Genomic DNA, 17,824 nt, shown 5'->3' on the forward strand with positions numbered 1-17,824 from the left:
TCTCCCTCCTGCACCCTCACCCGGCTCGTTCCCCCCCAAGGGAAACCTGTGCTGAGCCCTTTCGGCCCTCTGCCCCCACCACGGGATGCTGGCGTTGTGCTCAGAGAGGGTTTCTGCTCTCTGTGCTGCTGCTCCCGCAGGGAGGTGTCGAGGGATGGGGCTTCATCAGGGGAAACTGCCTGCAGGAAACTGGGGGGGGCCTTCCTGCAGGCTGTGTGGCACACACTTATGCTGGCCTTTCGATGCTGAGGCTTCTGAACCACGCAGCATTTCTGCTTTGACTCTTGTCAGCACTGATCGGAAAAGGAAAACAGTTTTGTGACATTTATGTGCAGCTTTCCACAGGAAGAGCTTGGCTTTCTGTATTTCCCCCCACCTCTGCTAAAAAAAAAAATATCCTTTCCTCCTGCTCGTAGTGTGCTCCGTAGCAGAGACAAAAGAGGACAGCAAGGGGTGTCCTCTGGTTCTTAGGGTGCTCCTTCAACAAAGCAAGAAAGCTACCATGAGGTTTGGGGTTGCTCACACCTTGACCAGAAAGACAAGAGCATTCAGTCTTTAAGAAAACATTTTATTCTCCCAAGTATTATTCAAGTATTTGAGTTCCACAGTTAATTAAAGAAGTTCACAGTCTGAATGAAAATCCTCCTGGCTCTTTATGGCCGGGGCTTTTCTACCTGAGGAGTGAGTGAAGCAGGCTGCTGCTCCAAGCCTTCAGTCTCCTAAGAATAAGTGAACAAACGACGTGAGAGCACATAAAAGGGAAAAAATACAGAGAAGTGTCTCTTCTGAAGGAAGGGAATGGATGCTGAAGACTAATCAAAGCAGGAAACCTTGCATATACCTTGCAGGTTCCTTTTTCAGAGCCAATGCAAAATAGCAGTGCTTGAGCTGAGGATCTCAGAGGCAGAAGCTCACATTTGGGGCTCATGGGTCTCAGACGAGGCGCAGGCACTTCTGTGCTGCATCCCCTCTGCCCGTTGGACCCCTTCCTGTAGCAATGACCCTGGCATGGTCCAAGTGCCAAGCAGGTGCTGTGCTATGGCTGGGTGAGGCTGCCAGCCCTCTGTGAACGTGCTGGCGAAATGGGCAAAGAAACAGAGCTAAGGAAGCCTGGAGCTGCCTGTCTGAATCTCTAGAGAGGTGAGGCCGAGCCAGAGTTACACAGACTGTGGTAAGAAGAGAGTTACGGTTATCGTTGCCATGGTTTGGGGTTACAGGGTCTGCACGTTTCCTGGCATGCCTGTCACACAAGCTGCACACCGCTGGGCTCCGTCGCGGAGCAAACCATTCACCCACTGCACAAATAATGCTCTGGTGAGTGTCTCCCTCACCTTTCCCTAATGCTTTTGCACTGCATCGTCTCCCCTCCCCTTCCCTTTTCTCCTCTCTCTGGTGTGGAGGTGATGTGTATTAACAAGACTCGCAGCAGGTTCCTGTTCCCCTCCCTCCGCTCCCTCCACTGAAGGAGCCTGTCTCTGCCCAGGGCTCTGCCCCTGCCCTTCCCTGGGCTGGCTGGAGATCCTTGGCCAATGCTGGCTCTCCTTTGGCTCTTCCAGCTTCATTCTTCCTAGGAAATGTCCTTCAGCTATGCCAGCAGAGCTGGGGCAGGAAAAAAGTAAGGTCCCAGTTACCCTTTCCTCTTTGCTTCCCCCCCCCCCATGATGCTCTAACCCTGCTGGCGTGAGGGGAAGAAACATGAAGCAGTTCCAGTTTCTTTCTCCATCTTCCCAGTAAACCTTGTTCCATAAGCACCATCAGCCAGAGCAAATCCGTGATGAGAAAATCCCATGAGAAAAACCTCGGCCCCGCTGTAAAGCCTACATTTCTGTCACGGACCTGCTGTGGTTCAGCCTGCCCTGGTTCCTCATGAGAGCTCTCTTCAGCCTGCCCTGGAAGGTGCAGAGCACAGCCCTCCGGAAACTGCTGGACAAGAAAAAGAAGACAACTGGGTCAAGGCAGCTGTTGAGGGCTGAGATGCAGAGCACGAGCTCGTTAGCGAGGTGGAGGCCCTGCTTCCAGGGCAAGCTAGAAATGACCTCGACTTGTGCGAGGATGTAAGGGACGCGGACGATGTGGTAGGGGGTGAAGCATACGATGAAGATGATCAGGACTACAAAGGTCTTGGTGATGGCTCTCATGCTGGTCTTCTTGTTCAGCTGCTGAGCGTTCACCGAGGAGACTCTGTGGAGCTTGGCAAATATCTTGCCATAGAAGTAGAGGAAGAGCAGCAGCAGGATAAAGAAAATCACTACTGCGGTCATGTTAAAGGCTGCTGCCGTGGTGCTTTTGTTCCTGAAGTGGAAGCACTTATATTCACAGGGCCCTTCTTCTCTGGTCTCAAAAAAGAAAGGCATCATGAAGGCTAAGTGCACCAACCAAACCAACCCAGAGGCCGCAGTGCTGCAGGCCACGGTGTGGATCTTGAATTTCTGGAGGGGCCGGATGATCTTCAGGTAGCGGTCCAGGCTGATCAGGCTGAGGAAGGTGATGCTGACGTACATGTTGAGGTAGAAGAAGGCCCCGACCACATTGCAGAAGATCCGGGGCTCACTCTTGTTCTGAAAGGCGATGCGGAAGGGCAGGCAGAGGGAGAGCAAGAGGTCGGAGAGCGCCAGGTTCCTCATGTACACCGTGATGGAGGTCCTGCGCTGCGTGCCGCACGAGAACACCCAAAGCGCCAGGGTGTTGCTGAGCAGCCCGACGATGAAGATCAGCGAGTACATCACGGGGAGCGTGACGGAGAGGAACTCATCTTGGATCTGGGAGCAGGAGTTGCCCAGCCTGTGCTCAGTGACCTCGCTGGTGGGCAGGACAGTGCTCAGGGAGTCCATCACGAGCGCACGGGCCTGGAATGAAACACGCACGGGAGTTGGAACGGGCATTGGCACGAGCTGGAGGCCTGCAGGCATTGGGGTGTATGGGTATTACAGCCCCCTGCGGTCCCTGGGTGCCCCAGGTCACCAAAACCACAACCTTGTGGTCCCCCAGGCTGTCACACAAAGGGAAAATGGGCTGGGGAGCTAGAAGCAGGCTCCTGCACAGGTCCATCACTGGCTCTGGGCCAGGAGCAGGCACTGCTTTCTCCCCAGCCTGTAGGGAAATATCCACTGGGGATCTTAAACCCTGGTGGAAAAGCAGAGCCAGCCCCTGCCCCAGTAAGTGGCTCCTGTCCTCTCCTCACAGGCTGCTGGCCGGGCTTGGCTGTGGTGTGCTGGGCTCCACAGCAACACTTGGCAGTCCTCTGCGGGGAAAAGCACCTCTCTGATTGCCCCCGAGCAACAAAATGGGTACAGCCAACATGAATTCAGGCCACAAGTCAGCACGATGCTCACAGGTATATCGGCATTGCTAATGGGATCGGTCAGAGCTCCCCACCACCCCTCTGAGGCTGGGAAACCAGCCCCAAACTGCTGCTCTCACATCAGCCACAGGACAGCAGAGCCCTGCTGAGCTTGTGCTGCCCGGGGACCCAGTGCCAGGCGCTTGGACATCCTTTACCAGCACCTGCCTTGCTGGGACTGACCGCAGAAGCACCTCATGTGCCCGTGAGCTCGTGCATGTCCCGGTGTCATCCTCACTTTCCCACTTGCCATGACGCTGAGGGACAGCCACTACTTTCCTAACGCACTTCTCTGCTCCCTCCACACGACCCCAGCAGCTGACAGGTTTGGATGGAGGCAGCGGAGCTCTCTGGGTTTGCTGCCTGCGACTCGCAGCGCTTTAAAACCACCACGGCTTGAGCGCCTCGTATTTGTCATCCCTGGCTCACCGCACAGCAGCCGCCCCGCTCAGCCCCAGCTCTCCCCCACCCCGACGGCTGGCTGCCTCGGTGCCCCGCTGCCCCCCGTGCTCGCAGCTGCAGCAGAGCTTCCCCAGTGCCTGACGGCGAGAAGAGAAGCCACCCGCAGCCACTCACCTTGCCTGGCGCTCCTCTGCTCCTGCGGCTGCTGTGACGGAGGTTCCTGCTCTCACCGGGGCTCCTATAAGCCCTTGGCTGGTGACACACCTCCCACCCGTGACAAGCGTCACCCCGCTCTCCCTGCTCCTCCCACGCGGGGTTTTCCCCCCTTGAAGGGGTGAGGGGAGTGTTTTGGGGGGCTCCTGCTGGTGCGGGCTCTTCAGCACACCTGGGTGCACCAGAGACAGACAGAAAGGGGCTTCTGGTGCTGGAGGGGTAAAAATGTCCCACAAAAGGGCTCCGCGCACCTGCACCCACTGCCCTCGGGACCAGCAGGGATGCTGGGTGCCAGCGGAGGTGGGCACAGCACCACATCACCACCCACACAGGCAGGAGCAGGGGAGATGCCCCGAGCCCTCCTCCTACCCCTGCAGGGTCAGGATCTGTGGGCAGATGCTGAAATAAATGCCTCCAGATTCCGTTTTTTCCACCCTGGCACTGTCTGCGTGAAGTCTCCCATCACAGCTGGGGTGGTGGGGACAGCCCATGGGGGCTGAGAGGTGAGGGTCCGGGCAGCTCATCCCCCAGCCCTCACCCTGACACCGCTGCGGCACCAGCCACGTGCCCGCAGCAGGTCGTTCCGCAAAAGTTTCCACCCCACTGGATTTAGCTCGGCGAGCAGCGCGAAGTTCGCCCACGCAGATGCAAATAGCCATGGTGGGCAGGGGAGGAGGGGGCTGGGGATGGCAGTGGAAAGGAGAAATCCTCCCGTGAGCTTTCAGCAGCCACCGCAGCGGGGTCCGGCCGGAGCCAAGAGAGCAAAGGGAGCAGTGCACGGCTCCCAGCCACGCAGCAGGCCCCAGCAGCACATCTTCCTGCAAATATTTCTGTCCCCCACCATCACACCGCTCTGCGTGCCCCTCAGCCCTGCGCCTGCCTGGTGGGACCCGCTCTCAAGGTCTCTTCATCTACCACTCATGTTTCGGGGTGAGCCTCAAAGGGCAATGCACATAGCGGGTCCCGAGGGATGACTCAGTCCTGAGGCTGCAGGCAGCCAAATGTCAGCCGTGCGGGGCTCCCACAGGCCCACCACGAGGGATCCCCTCACGTTCAGACCCCTCAGCAGCACTTGAAGCCACCATACGGGAGTCACACGTGCACGTCTTGGGAAGGGACACGTGCGGGAAGCCTGTGGGCAGGGCAAGCCACCCTCCTGCAGCGATGCCATCCCCCAGCCCAGCATCAATTTGCTTCTCAGCACCCTAAATTGGTAGCTCTGGGAAACAGGAATGAAATCCAGTGTGATTTACCAGCTTGTGTGTGGTGTTTGGCTCCAAACCCCTCAGCTGTGCTCCTCGGACACTTGGCTGCAGCATCGTCCCTTCCCAACGGGGCGAAAGAAATGTGGTTGCCCCAGGCAGGAGCAGGACATGTGTCGGGAGGGCAGCTGGTTCCAGCCATGGGAATCCCAGAGCCTGGAGAGTGGAAATCAGAGGCTGCTGAGCCCCAGGTTTCCCCACCTTGGTGCCTTGTGCTGCATCAGCCTCACCTCCAGCCCTCGCTGAGTAATTACGCAAGACGGAGCCAACCCAACCTGCCAGCCAGCGAGTGGAGAAATGACTGTAAAGCAGAGAGCCCGGGGATCTGAAAGGGCATTTCGACAGTATCAGCTCGCTGCTGTCAGTCACCGCAAGGCATACCTGCAGGTCATGCAGGCAGGAAGCACATCCTCCATTCCTGCACAGCCCTTTGGAGTGACCGGGCATTTAAACAACCCCAGTTGTCTTGTGGGGCTGGGAAATGTGGCCAGGATCGAGCTGCAGCAAGAGGGGAAGGAGGCTGGCAGGGATGGGGAAGAGAAATGGGGTCTGCAGTGCTGAGGGAGGGGTCGCCACGGCCCCTGCGTGGTTACGGGTGCAGGAGGCACGGCGTGCACCTTCAGAGCACAGCGAGGTGCTGGCAGCCTTGTGGGTTTGGTGGCCTGCAGGGGAGGCCGCAGGTCGTTATGTCACAGCGTCGTCACCTCGGGGAATTTTCGACTCACCCTGCAGCGCGGCAGAGGGATGAGTTACAGTATCCATCGCACTGCGGTTTCACTCGCCGGCTTTGCGGTGCGCCGGCTGAGCTGAGAGAGCGGGGTGAGAGCGGGAGGTTTCTTAGAACCCCGGGGTGTTTATTGCACGCGCCGTACGGGACGCCGAGCTCTCACTTCACTTTCAGGCAATGACACCTGCGCTGCCCTCGGGACGGGACCGTTACCGGGGTGCCCACGGGACTCGTGTCACCGCACCGTGCTCATGGGGACAGCAGAACACCGAGCGCCTGCTGCCATTGCACCTCCGCGACGCCACGTGCAGGGGCAGGGAGGCAGCAGGAGGGCGTGGAGGGCCCCATGGGGCTCTCCCCGAGGGCAGCAGGGGCTGCGGGGCTGCCCTGGGGCCCGGGGGAGCCGCAGCGAGGAGCCCCGGGGGTCCCGGCCATGGGGTCCTGCCGGGTGCCCCCGGGCAGCGGGGCCGGGCTGCGCGCCCCGTCGGGGCTGGGGGGCGTCGGGGGCGGGGCCTCCTGGGGACACGCCCACAAAGGGGCGGGGCATCACGGAGACCACGCCCCCTCCTGCATGAGACCACGCCCCCTTCCCTCGAGGCCACGCCCCCTGTCCCCGAGGCGGGCGCTGATTGGCCAGCCGTGCGGTAGCACCGGGGGCGCGGCGCGTGCGCGTCACTTCCGGGCGGCACGCGATGCTGGCGGCAGCAGCGGGCGGCTCCGGGCCCGGCGGGGCGGGCGGCTCCGGGCCCGGGCCGGGCCCCGGTGGCGGTGGTGGCAGCGGGGACGGGGACTTCCTGTCGCGGTACCGGCTGGTGTCGGCCAAGCTGCGGCGCCGGTTCCTGCGGAAGCCGAACGTGGCGGAGGCGGCGGAGCAGTTCGCGGCGCTGGCGCGGGAGCTGCGCGCCCAGGAGAGCCTGCCCTACGCGGCCTGGTGCCAGCTGGCGGTGGCGCGCTGCGCGCAGAGCCTGTTCCACGGCCCCGCCGAGGCGGCGGCGCTGGGCGAGGCGGCGCGGCTGTTCCTGCGGCAGGAGCGGGACCTGCGGCAGCGCCTGGCGCTGCGCGGCGGCTTCGGCGAGCACCTGGCGGCGGCGCAGAGCTGCGGGGCCTTCGCCGCCCGCCTGCACCTGGAGCGCGGGCAGCCGGCGCTGGCGGCCGGGCTGTGCCTGGAGCTGGCGGCGGCGCTGCGCGACACCGGGCGGCCGGCCCGAGCCGCCGCGCACTTCCAGCGGGCCGCCGAGCTGCTGGCGGCGGCGCGGCTGCCGCTCGAGGCTCTGCGCTGCCTGGCCGAGCGCGCCTCCTGCCTGCTGCTGGGCCGCGACTACGCCGGGGCCTTGGCGGCGCTGACGCGGGCGCAGGCGCTGGCCGGGGCCGGGGTCGGGCCCGGGGGGGCGGCGCCCGGCGGCGCCTTCCTGGACGCGCTGGTGCGCTGCGAGGTGTCGCGGGTGCTGCTGCTGCTGCTCCTGCAGCCGCCGCCCGGCAAGCTGCCCCCGGAGCACGCCCGCACGCTGGAGCAGTACTGCTGGGAGGCGCCGGAGGGCGGCGCGGCGGGCGGCGGGCTGCCGGCGGCGGCGAGCTACCTGCCGGCCGAGCTGTTCCTGCTGCTGCAGTCCGCCGTGCTGGCCTGCCAGGAGAAGGACGCGGCGGCGCTGCAGGCGCTGCAGGCCGAGCTGTGGCCGCTGCTGAGCGCCGAGCAGAACCACCTGCTGCACCTGGTGCTGCACGACATGCTGAGCCCCGCGGGGCAGGGGCTGTGAGCGCCGCCGGGACGCTGCGAGGCGCTCCCCATCCTCCTCCTCCTCCTCCTGTTTTTTCCACTGACCGGGACGCGGCGCGGGGCTGTATTAAAGCTGGCGCTGGCTGCACCAACCCGTGTGTGCGCTGCCCGCTTCTTGGGGTACGGGCGGGAAGGGGTTAACGGAGGGGGCGTGGCTTAGGGCAGAGGGGCGGAGCTACGGAGGGGTGGGGCACGGGAGGGGCGTGGCCGCGGCTCCGCGCATGCGCGGCCCTTTCGGCTTCCGGCGCGGGTCCAGCACGCGGCGCGGCCATGGCGGACGGGGACGGTGCGGGCCGGGGGGGGCCTCAGGGGAGGGGGGGGGGGGGCACCGGGAGGGACCCGGGGGGCAGCGGGGAGGGCGCGGGGCCCTCCGGGGCCTGCCCTGAGCGCCTCCGCCCCGCAGGTGGCAGCGCCAAGAAGAAGCGCAAGAAGGAGAAGCGGGCGCTGCTGGACCAGGACGTGGCGGTGAGTGCGGGGAGGGGGCGGCGGCGGGGCCTGGAGAGCCCCGGGGGCACCCCCCTGGGAGCCTCCCGGGGCGGCCACGCGTGTGTGGGGGGCTCCCCGCTGAGCCCTCGCTGTGCCCGCAGGACATCCAGCACACCGAGGAGTTCCTCATCAAGCCCGAGTCCCGCGTGGCCCAGCTGGACACGTCGCAGTGGCCGCTGCTGCTGAAGGTAAGGGGGGCACGGGGGGGGTACGGGGGGAAATCAGGGCTCGGCCTGGCCGCATGCCCGCCCCCAGCTCTCTGTGCTCGGTTACGGCGCTGCTCTGCTCGCTGCCACGTGCGGTGCTCGCGGCAGGGCCCAGCCACGTGCGTGCAGAGATCGGGCTGCAGGGCTGGTGGCGGGGTCTGGGTGCCTGATCTCACCTCATCGCCTCCTGCAAGCACTTAGAAAAAAAACTTAATTAAATTCACTTCAGCTTCATGGGCCTGTGCTCCTGTGAACCCCCAAGCCACGCATATAGAGCTCATGGGGCACGCTGCAGTTATCCCGCAGTGCAAAAGTCAGCTTTCTGCTCCTTCCCCACCTCTTCTACCCAGAACCTCTGATCCTTTCTCTCAGGAAAGCATTTCTGCAGTTTTAGCTGCAGGTTGGTTGCAGTTTGGAGGATTTTTTTTTTCATTCAAATGTGAACCGGATGTGGGGTAATTGCGGAGATGCGTTAGGGCAAAAACTCTCCTCGAGCTCAGTTGAGTTTCATTTTACTTACAATAAATTTTCGTTTGGATTTGGTAGAACTTTGACAAGTTAAATGTGATGACAGCACACTACACACCCTTGCCTTCTGGTGCTAACCCCCTTAAAAGGGAGATCTCCGAGTATGTAAGGTGAGTTCAATAAGCTCTAAAATGACTTAATTTTCTTTACAGTTAACGTCTTGAAATATGTTCTGTTCTATGTTTGTCTCTTACCTTCCTGCTCAACGCTGTCTTGCTACTAATCAGTGAATGTCCAGCTATGGTCTGCTGGTCATTTTCTGTAAAGTTTTCTTTGTTCTGGGGTTGTGGCAGGTCTGCAGGTGGATGTTACAAACACCTGAGGAGTTTTGAGTGGTCCTATGGAAAACCCTTCAGCCTGCCAGGCTTTGAGGCTGCTTGGAACTTGTTTGCAGTGTTTGGTTTGTATTAAGGACCGAGTACTGATAACATTATGGAAAGAAGAGAATTACTTGCTTGTGCAGAGTACGACCTGCCTTTCAGAGGAGCAGTGTGCAGAGCAGCTTGATGTGTGCTCAGGGGGAGCAGCTGTGGGCTCAGCTCTTACTTGGCTGTTCATTTAGAAATTCTTTTCTTTTTCCCTACAATGGCAAGTCTCATCAAGGTTTTCACACTACTGCTTCGTTTGTCCCAATACTTAGCCCTTAATCGGTTGCTTTGTGCTGTAGGTCAGGCTTTATTAACCTCGACAAGCCTTCCAACCCATCTTCGCACGAGGTGGTCGCATGGATCCGGCGCATCCTTCGGGTAGAGAAGACCGGGCACAGCGGCACACTGGACCCTAAGGTGACTGGGTGCCTGATTGTGTGCATTGAGAGGGCAACGCGGCTGGTCAAATCCCAGCAGAGTGCAGGTATGTTTATTGACATGGGACCATTTTCACTTGAAGTGGCTTGGAAGGTGCAGAGCTCTTTTGGAGACAAGATGGAGACTTCCAGCCCTGCCTTGAAAGGGCTGCCCTAGGCTTACAGTGCCTTGAACTCAAGGATCCATCTTGCTCCAAGCCAGTGAGGGTGCACCCGTGCTGTCTCAGGTGTTTTTTGATTGTTTCTCTGTGTCTGGGACTTGTGCTGTCAATGAAAACCCTTCTGAAAGACCAGTTTCACGTATTAACTGAATTTAAGGCACAAACCTACCACTCCAGTGAAATAGTGCTTGGTGAAACAAGTACGGAGCTCAGGCGATTTTCACTGCGAGGAGAACCAGCTGGATAGTGGGTTGTGTGCACTTCTCAGTAGACATTTGTGAAAATACCTGGACTCTCTAGATGTGTGGCTGTGTAGCAGCGTGCGCCTTGAGATCAACATTAAATGCAAGTGGCCGCTCCTGACTGCTCTTGTCGTTCTTTCAGGCAAAGAGTATGTGGGAATTGTTCGGCTGCACAATGCAATTGAAAGTGAGGCTCAGCTTGCCAGGGTAAGTCTCAGCACACTGTTAGCCACTTGATGCTCAAAGGGTTCAGCTTCTGTGGGATTTGAGAGGGTAGGAATGGACATCAGGCGTGCTGTGTGTGAGGTGATGATGAAGTTTATCCATTCTCTGAGTGCAGTGGCACTGCCCTCCTGCAACACCCTGACTCCTGTTCTAGGGTTTGGGTGCTGTGCAGCCTCCAGACACCCTCCAGTCTGCCAGTGTCCTACTGGGGGCTGCTGCGGTGTGTGGCTGGCTGCCTGCAGGAGCAAAGCAGTGCTGGCAGGGTCAGAGCCCCTCTCTGGAGGGGCTCAGTCCCCACTAAGACGAGGGATAACATCTGATTGCACACTGCCACCTGATGGAAAAAGCCAGCTGTACCTCACTGGCAGTTGGGGTAGCGTTTTGACCACATCAGTGGTTTGTAACAGCTTTCTTAAATACGACATAACCAAATGGTGATGAATCTTCTGCATTCTTGCTCGTGGAAGTGGCCCTAGTTGCTGGTGGTTCTGCGGTGCTCGTATGTTAGCTCTGCTCATGGCCCAGGTTAAGCTGTTGTTCCTGCTTCTACTTCCAGGCAATAGAAACTCTGACAGGCGCCCTGTTCCAGCGACCTCCCCTCATCGCTGCTGTCAAGCGGCAGCTGAGAGTCAGAACCATCTATGAGAGCAAGCTGGTGGAGTATGATCCTGAGAGAAGATTAGGTAAAATGGGGGTTTTCTGCCTTCTTTCAATTCAACTTGCAGCTGATAAAATTTCCGTTGAAATGGGCTGCTTCCTGTCATTTTTAGACAAACTTAAGACACAAATCCTTCCCACCATCAAGCAGTAACTGCTTCCCGTATTGCTTGTGTGTGCAGAGAAGCAAATCCCACCTTGCATCCTTCACTGACGAGCCAAATGATGTCAACTAGATGGCATTAGCACTTGGTGCAAAGATGACCTTCATCTATCACCCCATGCTGATGGCTCTCTGAGGGGTTGAACAAAGAGCTTCTAGATGCGACTCATTTCTAGACACCTATTTAAGTAACCTTCTGTCCTGCCTTGTGTTGCAGGTATCTTCTGGGTGAGCTGTGAAGCAGGCACGTACATCCGAACGCTTTGTGTGCACCTTGGTCTGCTGCTCGGTGTTGGGGGCCAGATGCAGGAGCTGCGGAGAGTACGATCTGGGATCATGGGAGAGAAGGTAACGGTGGCTCTGATTATAACCAGCAAATCAGGAATTGTCAGAATGGCAAGAGCTCTGTGCAGATGTGCATCAACTGGGAGCAGTTTTGTGAATAGCCCTGACAACATGGAAGCTCTTGGCCACAGGCAGTCTGTAACCAAAGTGTTGAGTTCAGTCCAGGGCCCTCTCCCTGTTCTGGTAATTAAACTTTGGAACAATGAGCGACTGGGAAATGCACCACGGTGACTGAAAGTTTGTTTTACGCCGCCTGTATTTCTCAGCCTACAAAGCATGCATGTGCCAGGAGCTCAGGCACGAGCTGAGCTTTCTGCGTAGCAGCTTATGACCACTTGGTGTCAGGGCAGGACGCAGGGAGCGTGCCTGTGGAGGGGAGCTTGGGAGGTGCAGTCGTGTATGATCTTGAACAATTCCCCACTGTTTTCTGTCTGGTCATTGCTGGATCCTGTTGCCGGTTCAAGCTCCAGGACTAATTTATCTCCTTACAAAGCAGGGTTATGAGAGTGATCAGTAGCATTATTTCTGAATTCCAGGTGATGGATGCTCACAGGTGCTTTGATAACTTATTGCAGGTCACAGATTGGTGAGCTGCTTGCTTTAGGCTTCTACTCACTGATGTTCTTTGTCTCGAAGTTTGATGTGTTTAAGTGTGAAGCACTTCTGAAGTGTAGCCAGGTAGGCAGGGTCTATCAATTAGATCCAAGTGCAGCGTGACATGAGGAAGGTTGAAGCCTGCAGTAGCAGAGATTAGGCTGATCTTGAGCTGTATTCTCTTGAAAGTATTTGTCCTTGCCTCTTCCAGGTAATATTTGTTGATGATTGTGAATTGTGCATCTGGTTTTGCTCCCTTTCAGCACACTGTTTGCTATTAGGCTTCATTTTCTTTTATGTGTCTTGAGCTGGTGGCTGGTAGGAGAACTCGGAGGGGTTGTGTCTTTTCAGGACAACATGGTGACGATGCATGATGTCCTGGATGCGCAGTGGCAGTATGACAACAACAAGGATGACAGCTACCTGAGAAGGGTGATCCTGCCCCTGGAGAAACTGCTGACTTCCCACAAGCGGCTGGTCATGAAAGACAGTGCAGTGAGTTCCTGAGTTAGAGCCAGTTGATGTAGTGACTGTGAAGTGTCGTCCTGTTTGTATAGCTAATAAAATAAAGGGGGAGCAGGATCCTCGTGGAGTACAGCAGGGTCCTGTTTGAGAGCTGTGTAGGACCTTGTATGGGCTGCTGCAAGGTCACAGCAGTAAGATTGGAGAGCCCAGAACCAAGCGTCAGATGTGCTGTGCTCCTCGCTTTAGGAGGATGCTGATGGTTTTAAGAGACCTGCCTCGCGTTGTTGGCTCTGATGGGTGCTTCCTTTTGATTGCTTTTCCCAAAGCACACAGGTTTTATATGGTAGATAATGAGAAACAAATATGTGGGGATGTTATTGTTAACAGTAACGGCAACGGGAGGCCAAAACATCAGAGGCACTTGCATTGTTTTTATTCTCCAGTAGCTTATAAGCCCTCTCATACCCCACCTTTTTAGGTTAATGCTATTTGCTATGGAGCAAAGATCATGCTACCTGGTGTCCTGAGGTATGAAGACGGTATTGAGCTTAATCAGGAGATTGTTGTCATCACCACAAAAGGAGAAGCTATCTGCCTAGGTATGAAACTCCTCATTCTTCTTGTGCCCGTCTATTCTAGTGAACGTGTAACAGATGAATCTCCAAGCACAGAAGGTTTAAATAGCACTTCCTGACAGAAATTGTGGGTTAATATGGCCTAGTGAGCTAGGCTGCAAGGTGGTTGGCATCGAGCAGGATGTTAGGAAGCACCAGCTGCATCAGAGCCGAGTTGTATGCAGGGTAGGCTGTTGCTTACATTGCTGTCAGTAGTCTTCTGTTACTCCTGTTACCTCTTGCTGCCTGGGATATGAGCTGCATGCTTTCTTCAGAGCCAGTCCTTGGTGACAAGAGTTCCTCAGTCACGTTGCAGCCGTGTGGTGCTCAGGCGTGCTGTGTGTGAGGTGATGATGAAGTTTATCCATTCTCTGAGTGCAGTGGCACTGCCCTCCTGCAACACCCCGACTCCTGTTCTAGGGTTTGGGTGCTGTGCAGCCTCCAGACACCCTCCAGTCTGCCAGTGTCCTACTGGGGGCTGCTGCGGTGTGTGGCTGGCTGCCTGCAGGAGCAAAGCAGTGCTGGCAGGGTCAGAGCCTCTCTCTGGAGGGGCTCTGTCCCCACTAAGACGAGGGATGACGTCTGATTGCACACTGCCACCTGGCACATCACGCGTACCGAGGATCAGTATGAAAGGTCTTGAGCAACTGTCAGCTTCTGTGAAGTGGCTTGAAGCAGTGCTTTGTTCTGACTGGCATCTTCATCGAAGCTGTGTAGATGGCAGGTGGTGAGGCACTGTAGGGTGGTCTGTCTGATGCTGTGTGGCCTCACTGATCTTCTGGAGTAAACTGGAGGGGCTTGTGCTCCTGGTGTAGTCGAACCATGACACAGATGCTCTCTCATCTTTGCAGGGCAGCTCTCTGAAGCTTAAATTCAGGACTTGTGTCCAGTAAGATTTCGGGGTGATATGGCATTGTTGGGGTATTTGCCTCCTCTTTGTGCTGCCAGAGGAAGAGCAGGCTGAACCCAACAGGTTGCTGCATCTGTCCTCTCACAGTCTTGCTGTTCTAAAGTGTTCATGAGCTTCCTGCTTGCTTCTGCAGCTATCGCCTTGATGACCACTGCAGTCATCTCCACCTGCGACCATGGCGTGGTGGCAAAGATCAAGAGAGTGATCATGGAGAGAGACACGTATCCCCGCAAGTGGGGCCTTGGTCCCAAGGTGAGCAGCAGGGGGTGTTGGTGGGAGCCCGGCTGTGGGGCTACGGGCACCTCAGGTCTGTGCTTGAGCCCTCCTGTGTTAAAGAGCCACATGATGTGAAGTGGATGGCATTAGCACTCTGTGCAAAGATGACCTTCATCTATCACCCTATGCTGATGGCTCTGGAGGGGCTGGGCAAGGAGCTCTGCAGTTGGAGTGGGTCACCTGAAATGTGGGAGGTCATAAAGCTGTGGGGAGAAAAGCACATCGAGGATATAAGCCCAATTACACGCAGCTTTTGCTGTTAGTTCCCCCCCAAATTAGCCCTTATTTCCTGATGAGATGCCTTCTGACTACTCCCTGTCTGTGACTTGTAGGCTGCAGTGCAGCGGATGTTTTCTCTGAGTTGTCAGAAAGTCCTTAGAGAAGCGTTCAGTCAGTGACGATGTGGTTCTTGGCTTGGCTTGCTCATAGATTATCTCCTCTCAGGATGAGTGGCTGAAGCCCAGGGGAAGGTTTCTCCTCTGTGGAGCTGCAGTCTGACTTTGTGCACTTTGCTCTCAGGCCAGTCAAAAGAAGATGATGATCCAGAAGGGTCTGCTGGACAAGCACGGAAAGCCCAACGAGAGCACACCAGATTCCTGGAAGAAGGAGTATGTGGATTACAGGTGGGTGCGATTTCAGTTTCAGAATGATGGCACAGAGAGCAGGCTGTGTGCAGTGAGCGCTAATCTGGGTGCTGCTCGTGCTCTCAGGTGTGTCAGACCTGGCCAAGGTGTATCTGCTGTCTGGGCCCTTGGTGTGCGGTGTTCTCAGAGTTACAGGGACCGTGCTGGTGCTGGGCAGGGCTGGAGTAGAAGGCCCTGAGCAGACGGTTATCCCTCTTAGCCTGTGCCTGTGGCTTTAGAGGGAGTCAGTCTGCTAAAGGAAAGAGGGGAGGCTTTGCCACTGTCCTGTCCAGCTGGCACTGGTGCAGGCTGCGGGTCTGCCCCACACTGAGCTCCTCCACCTGACGCCTTGCAAGGGGGAAGGGGCTTTGTAGTGGTGCAGAGCCGTGCCAGGCAGTGACTGTCCTCCTCAGTATGGTGTCTTCTCTTTCAGGGAGACGTCCAAGAAGGAGGCAGCTGCGGTTCCCCAAGCTGTATCGGAGGTGGAGAGGGCTCCAAAAGTGAGTATTGCTGGTGCTGTCTGGCTGTAAGGTTGGTTGGGCTCTGAAGACTTATGTGTGCCTGTTCCTTTAGGCAGTTGGTATAAAATGCTGAATTGTGGGCAGCTTTGTTTGGTTGTAGTACGTGGGCAGTGTTTCATATTCCGGGAGCTTAGTGCCCGCTTTGTTGTGGTTTTGTGGTCTGTGGATTAGCAGTAGAGTGACCTGTTTATGGCCTCAGCCCATTCATGTTTATCTCTGGCAGTCTGTAGCTCTCCCTCCTTTTCAAAGTGTTGCTAACCGAGAAATTTGAATCGGGCAAAGCAGCCGTAAGCTTGCAGACAGCTTTTCCATCCCTTGAGCCCTTCTGGGAGATGGCCCGGCTGACCGTGTGCTCTCCTAACAGAGGAAGCGGGAGTCAGAGAGTGAAAGTGAGGAGGCCGTGACCCCGCCATCCCCAGCCACTCCACCACCAGAGGAGCTGAGCAAAAAGGAAAAGAAGAAGAAGAAGAAAGAAAAGAAAGCCAAAGAAGCAGCTGAAAGCGGGGGAGAACAAGTAGAAGTGGTATGTAACTGGGTACTGCTGTGGTACGGACCAGGCGTTGGGAAGGGCTGCTGTCTGTCCTCCACACCCCCAGGATAAATGTGGCAGCATCACGCTGTGCGTGTCCTCAGCGTACCAGGCTCCCCACAGGGGGAGGAAGGTGCCTCAGTACAGGCACATTCATAAACTGGACTGGTTGTGAGGGGGGGGGATGGATCTGCACTGGGGATGGACGTGAGCAGCGGGTGATGCCTGTCATTCCTTCCTGACCTCTCCAACCTCTTCACAGACCAGTGAAACCAGCACCAAGAAGAAGAAAAAGAAGAAACAGAAGGAGGTAGAAGAGAGCTCAGAGTAAGCGACTGGATCTATCCAAAGCAGGCGACCTCATCGTTAGAGAGGGAGGAGTCTGAGGCCTTGAGAAACCAGGACTGGCTGCATGGCAGAGGGGCCAGCAAGTTCCCAGTTCCTTTTCTGCTGTGCATAATATGAGTGAGGAGGTGTGTTTGCCCAGGATAAGCCCTGCTCATGTACCTCTCCTCATCCTGTTTTAAGGGTAGCCAGAGGAGGGGGTACCTGACTGCCCCTGCACTGGACTGCTTTGTGAATCTGGACACCTTGATGCCAACAGAAATGGCATCTTCAGGGAAACTGCAGCTCCTTGCTCTTAGGTGTATTCATTTCCACCACGAGAGGGAGGAATGGCACTTTCCCCCTGCTCTTGTCCTGCCTCTTCCTTCCTTCTCTTCCAGGGTTGGAGCTGTTACCTGACAGTCGCAGAATGTATTGGTGGCTGGAGGACTGGCCTCGCCACGGCCCATGAAAGGGCTTGGCATGGGGACAATTGAATCAGTTATTTGAAGGGCTCTGTGTTTTTTTTTGACCTGGCCATATGCTTGGCTTGACCCTCAGATAACTGAGAACAAATGTTCCAAAGGTATTCAATACCTTCTAAAAACTTCTATCATAAAGGATTAGAACATGAATTTCCTGCTTTATGCTTCTTAGTTCAGAGATCCTGTTAGTTGTCAGCTGATCCTAGACCCAGTGTCCCAGTAATGTTGCTGGTGTCTACCTCCTGCTGGCTCCATCCTGGTGGTTGGAAGGGGACTGCAGCACTCTCAGCTGCCTTCCCTTGTCTTGGTACCTAACGTGCTCTGGAAGCTTCCAGTGGGGATGTGGCTGTGGGGCAGAAGCAGTAACAAGAAAGTGGCTGCCCAGGATCTCTAAAGGGCTGTCGGGACTGCAGAGCTTGTGAGCAGCTGGCCAAAAGCAGCTCTGCAGGGGGCACTGGGTGTGGAGCTTGAACGGTTTCATAATGAGTTGTCCGAATATCCTTGGCTGGGGTGGCTCACTGGCAGCAGGAGGTCTCTTCTATCACAGGGATAGTGCTGAGCCAGGATTTTAGCCCCTTTCGATGGGGAAGGATCCAGGCTGTGGTGTTCTGAGCTTCTATCCCTGCAGAGATCCTGTAACATTTGTCTTACCTTAATGCATTGCTTTAACCTGACTTGTCTGACCCTTTTCTCCCCTCTAATGCTAGAGGCGCAGGCAATGGTGCCAGCAGCTGGTGACTGTCAGAACCTGAGCAGATGAAATGTCACGTTTTTATTCTTTTTTACATAATAAAAGCCCTATTTTTAAATGGGTGACTTTCTTGCTTATCTGGCTCGTTAGGAGGTCGGTGTTCTCAGATCGCTAGGTCTGTCTGTGGGGAGGGGAGGTGGTTCACGTGTGCATGCTGCAGGTACAGAGAAGTGCTTGAGTCTACTTGGATGCCAAC

The 17,824-nt window shown here is 56.6% G+C and overlaps 3 protein-coding genes and 5 non-coding genes across 9 annotated transcripts; 7 read left to right on the forward strand and 1 right to left on the reverse strand.

Moving 5' to 3' along the window:
* Positions 1–1,650: 1,650 nt before the first annotated feature.
* LOC137863929 (probable G-protein coupled receptor 34) lies at positions 1,651–6,640 on the reverse strand. The gene is made up of 2 exons (XM_068697557.1): positions 3,917–6,640; positions 1,651–2,846 (listed from the first exon to the last, which is right to left on the reverse strand). Exons 1-2 carry the CDS (start codon positions 4,271–4,273, stop codon positions 1,818–1,820), a joined length of 1,386 nt encoding a protein of 461 aa, XP_068553658.1. The 5' UTR covers positions 4,274–6,640; the 3' UTR covers positions 1,651–1,817.
* Positions 6,634–7,810, forward strand: LOC137863930 (40-kDa huntingtin-associated protein-like). Its single transcript, XM_068697558.1, has one exon. The coding sequence runs from the start codon at positions 6,637–6,639 to the stop codon at positions 7,696–7,698; it is 1,062 nt and encodes a 353-aa protein (XP_068553659.1). The 5' UTR covers positions 6,634–6,636; the 3' UTR covers positions 7,699–7,810.
* On the forward strand, positions 7,770–17,686 carry DKC1 (dyskerin pseudouridine synthase 1). 2 transcript variants are annotated; one of them, XM_068697555.1, is made up of 15 exons: positions 7,770–7,838; positions 8,122–8,183; positions 8,306–8,392; positions 8,957–9,048; positions 9,606–9,790; positions 10,289–10,353; positions 10,928–11,054; positions 11,409–11,539; positions 12,482–12,625; positions 13,074–13,194; positions 14,253–14,371; positions 14,915–15,018; positions 15,452–15,518; positions 15,904–16,062; positions 16,331–17,686. In XM_068697555.1, the coding sequence occupies exons 4-15, from the start codon at positions 8,978–8,980 to the stop codon at positions 16,397–16,399; spliced, it is 1,362 nt and encodes a 453-aa protein (XP_068553656.1). In that variant the 5' UTR covers positions 7,770–7,838; positions 8,122–8,183; positions 8,306–8,392; positions 8,957–8,977; the 3' UTR covers positions 16,400–17,686. The 2 variants fall into 2 exon arrangements, with proteins under 2 accessions (XP_068553656.1, XP_068553654.1); XM_068697553.1 differs by lacking the exon at positions 7,770–7,838 and adding an exon at positions 7,908–8,004.
* Positions 10,448–10,695, forward strand: LOC137863992 (small nucleolar RNA SNORD17). The gene has a single exon (XR_011101252.1). It is a non-coding gene; the product is annotated as a small nucleolar RNA SNORD17 (small nucleolar RNA).
* On the forward strand, positions 11,246–11,321 carry LOC137863995 (small nucleolar RNA SNORD83). Its single transcript, XR_011101255.1, has one exon. It is a non-coding gene; the product is annotated as a small nucleolar RNA SNORD83 (small nucleolar RNA).
* Positions 11,679–11,811, forward strand: LOC137863990 (small nucleolar RNA SNORA36 family). The gene has a single exon (XR_011101249.1). It is a non-coding gene; the product is annotated as a small nucleolar RNA SNORA36 family (small nucleolar RNA).
* On the forward strand, positions 13,552–13,799 carry LOC137863991 (small nucleolar RNA SNORD17). Its single transcript, XR_011101250.1, has one exon. It is a non-coding gene; the product is annotated as a small nucleolar RNA SNORD17 (small nucleolar RNA).
* LOC137863994 (small nucleolar RNA SNORD83) lies at positions 14,457–14,532 on the forward strand. Its single transcript, XR_011101254.1, has one exon. It is a non-coding gene; the product is annotated as a small nucleolar RNA SNORD83 (small nucleolar RNA).
* Positions 17,687–17,824: the final 138 nt, after the last annotated feature.

This window comes from Anas acuta, chromosome 13 (genome assembly GCF_963932015.1).
Source record: "Anas acuta chromosome 13, bAnaAcu1.1, whole genome shotgun sequence".
Lineage (NCBI taxonomy): Eukaryota > Metazoa > Chordata > Aves > Anseriformes > Anatidae > Anas > Anas acuta.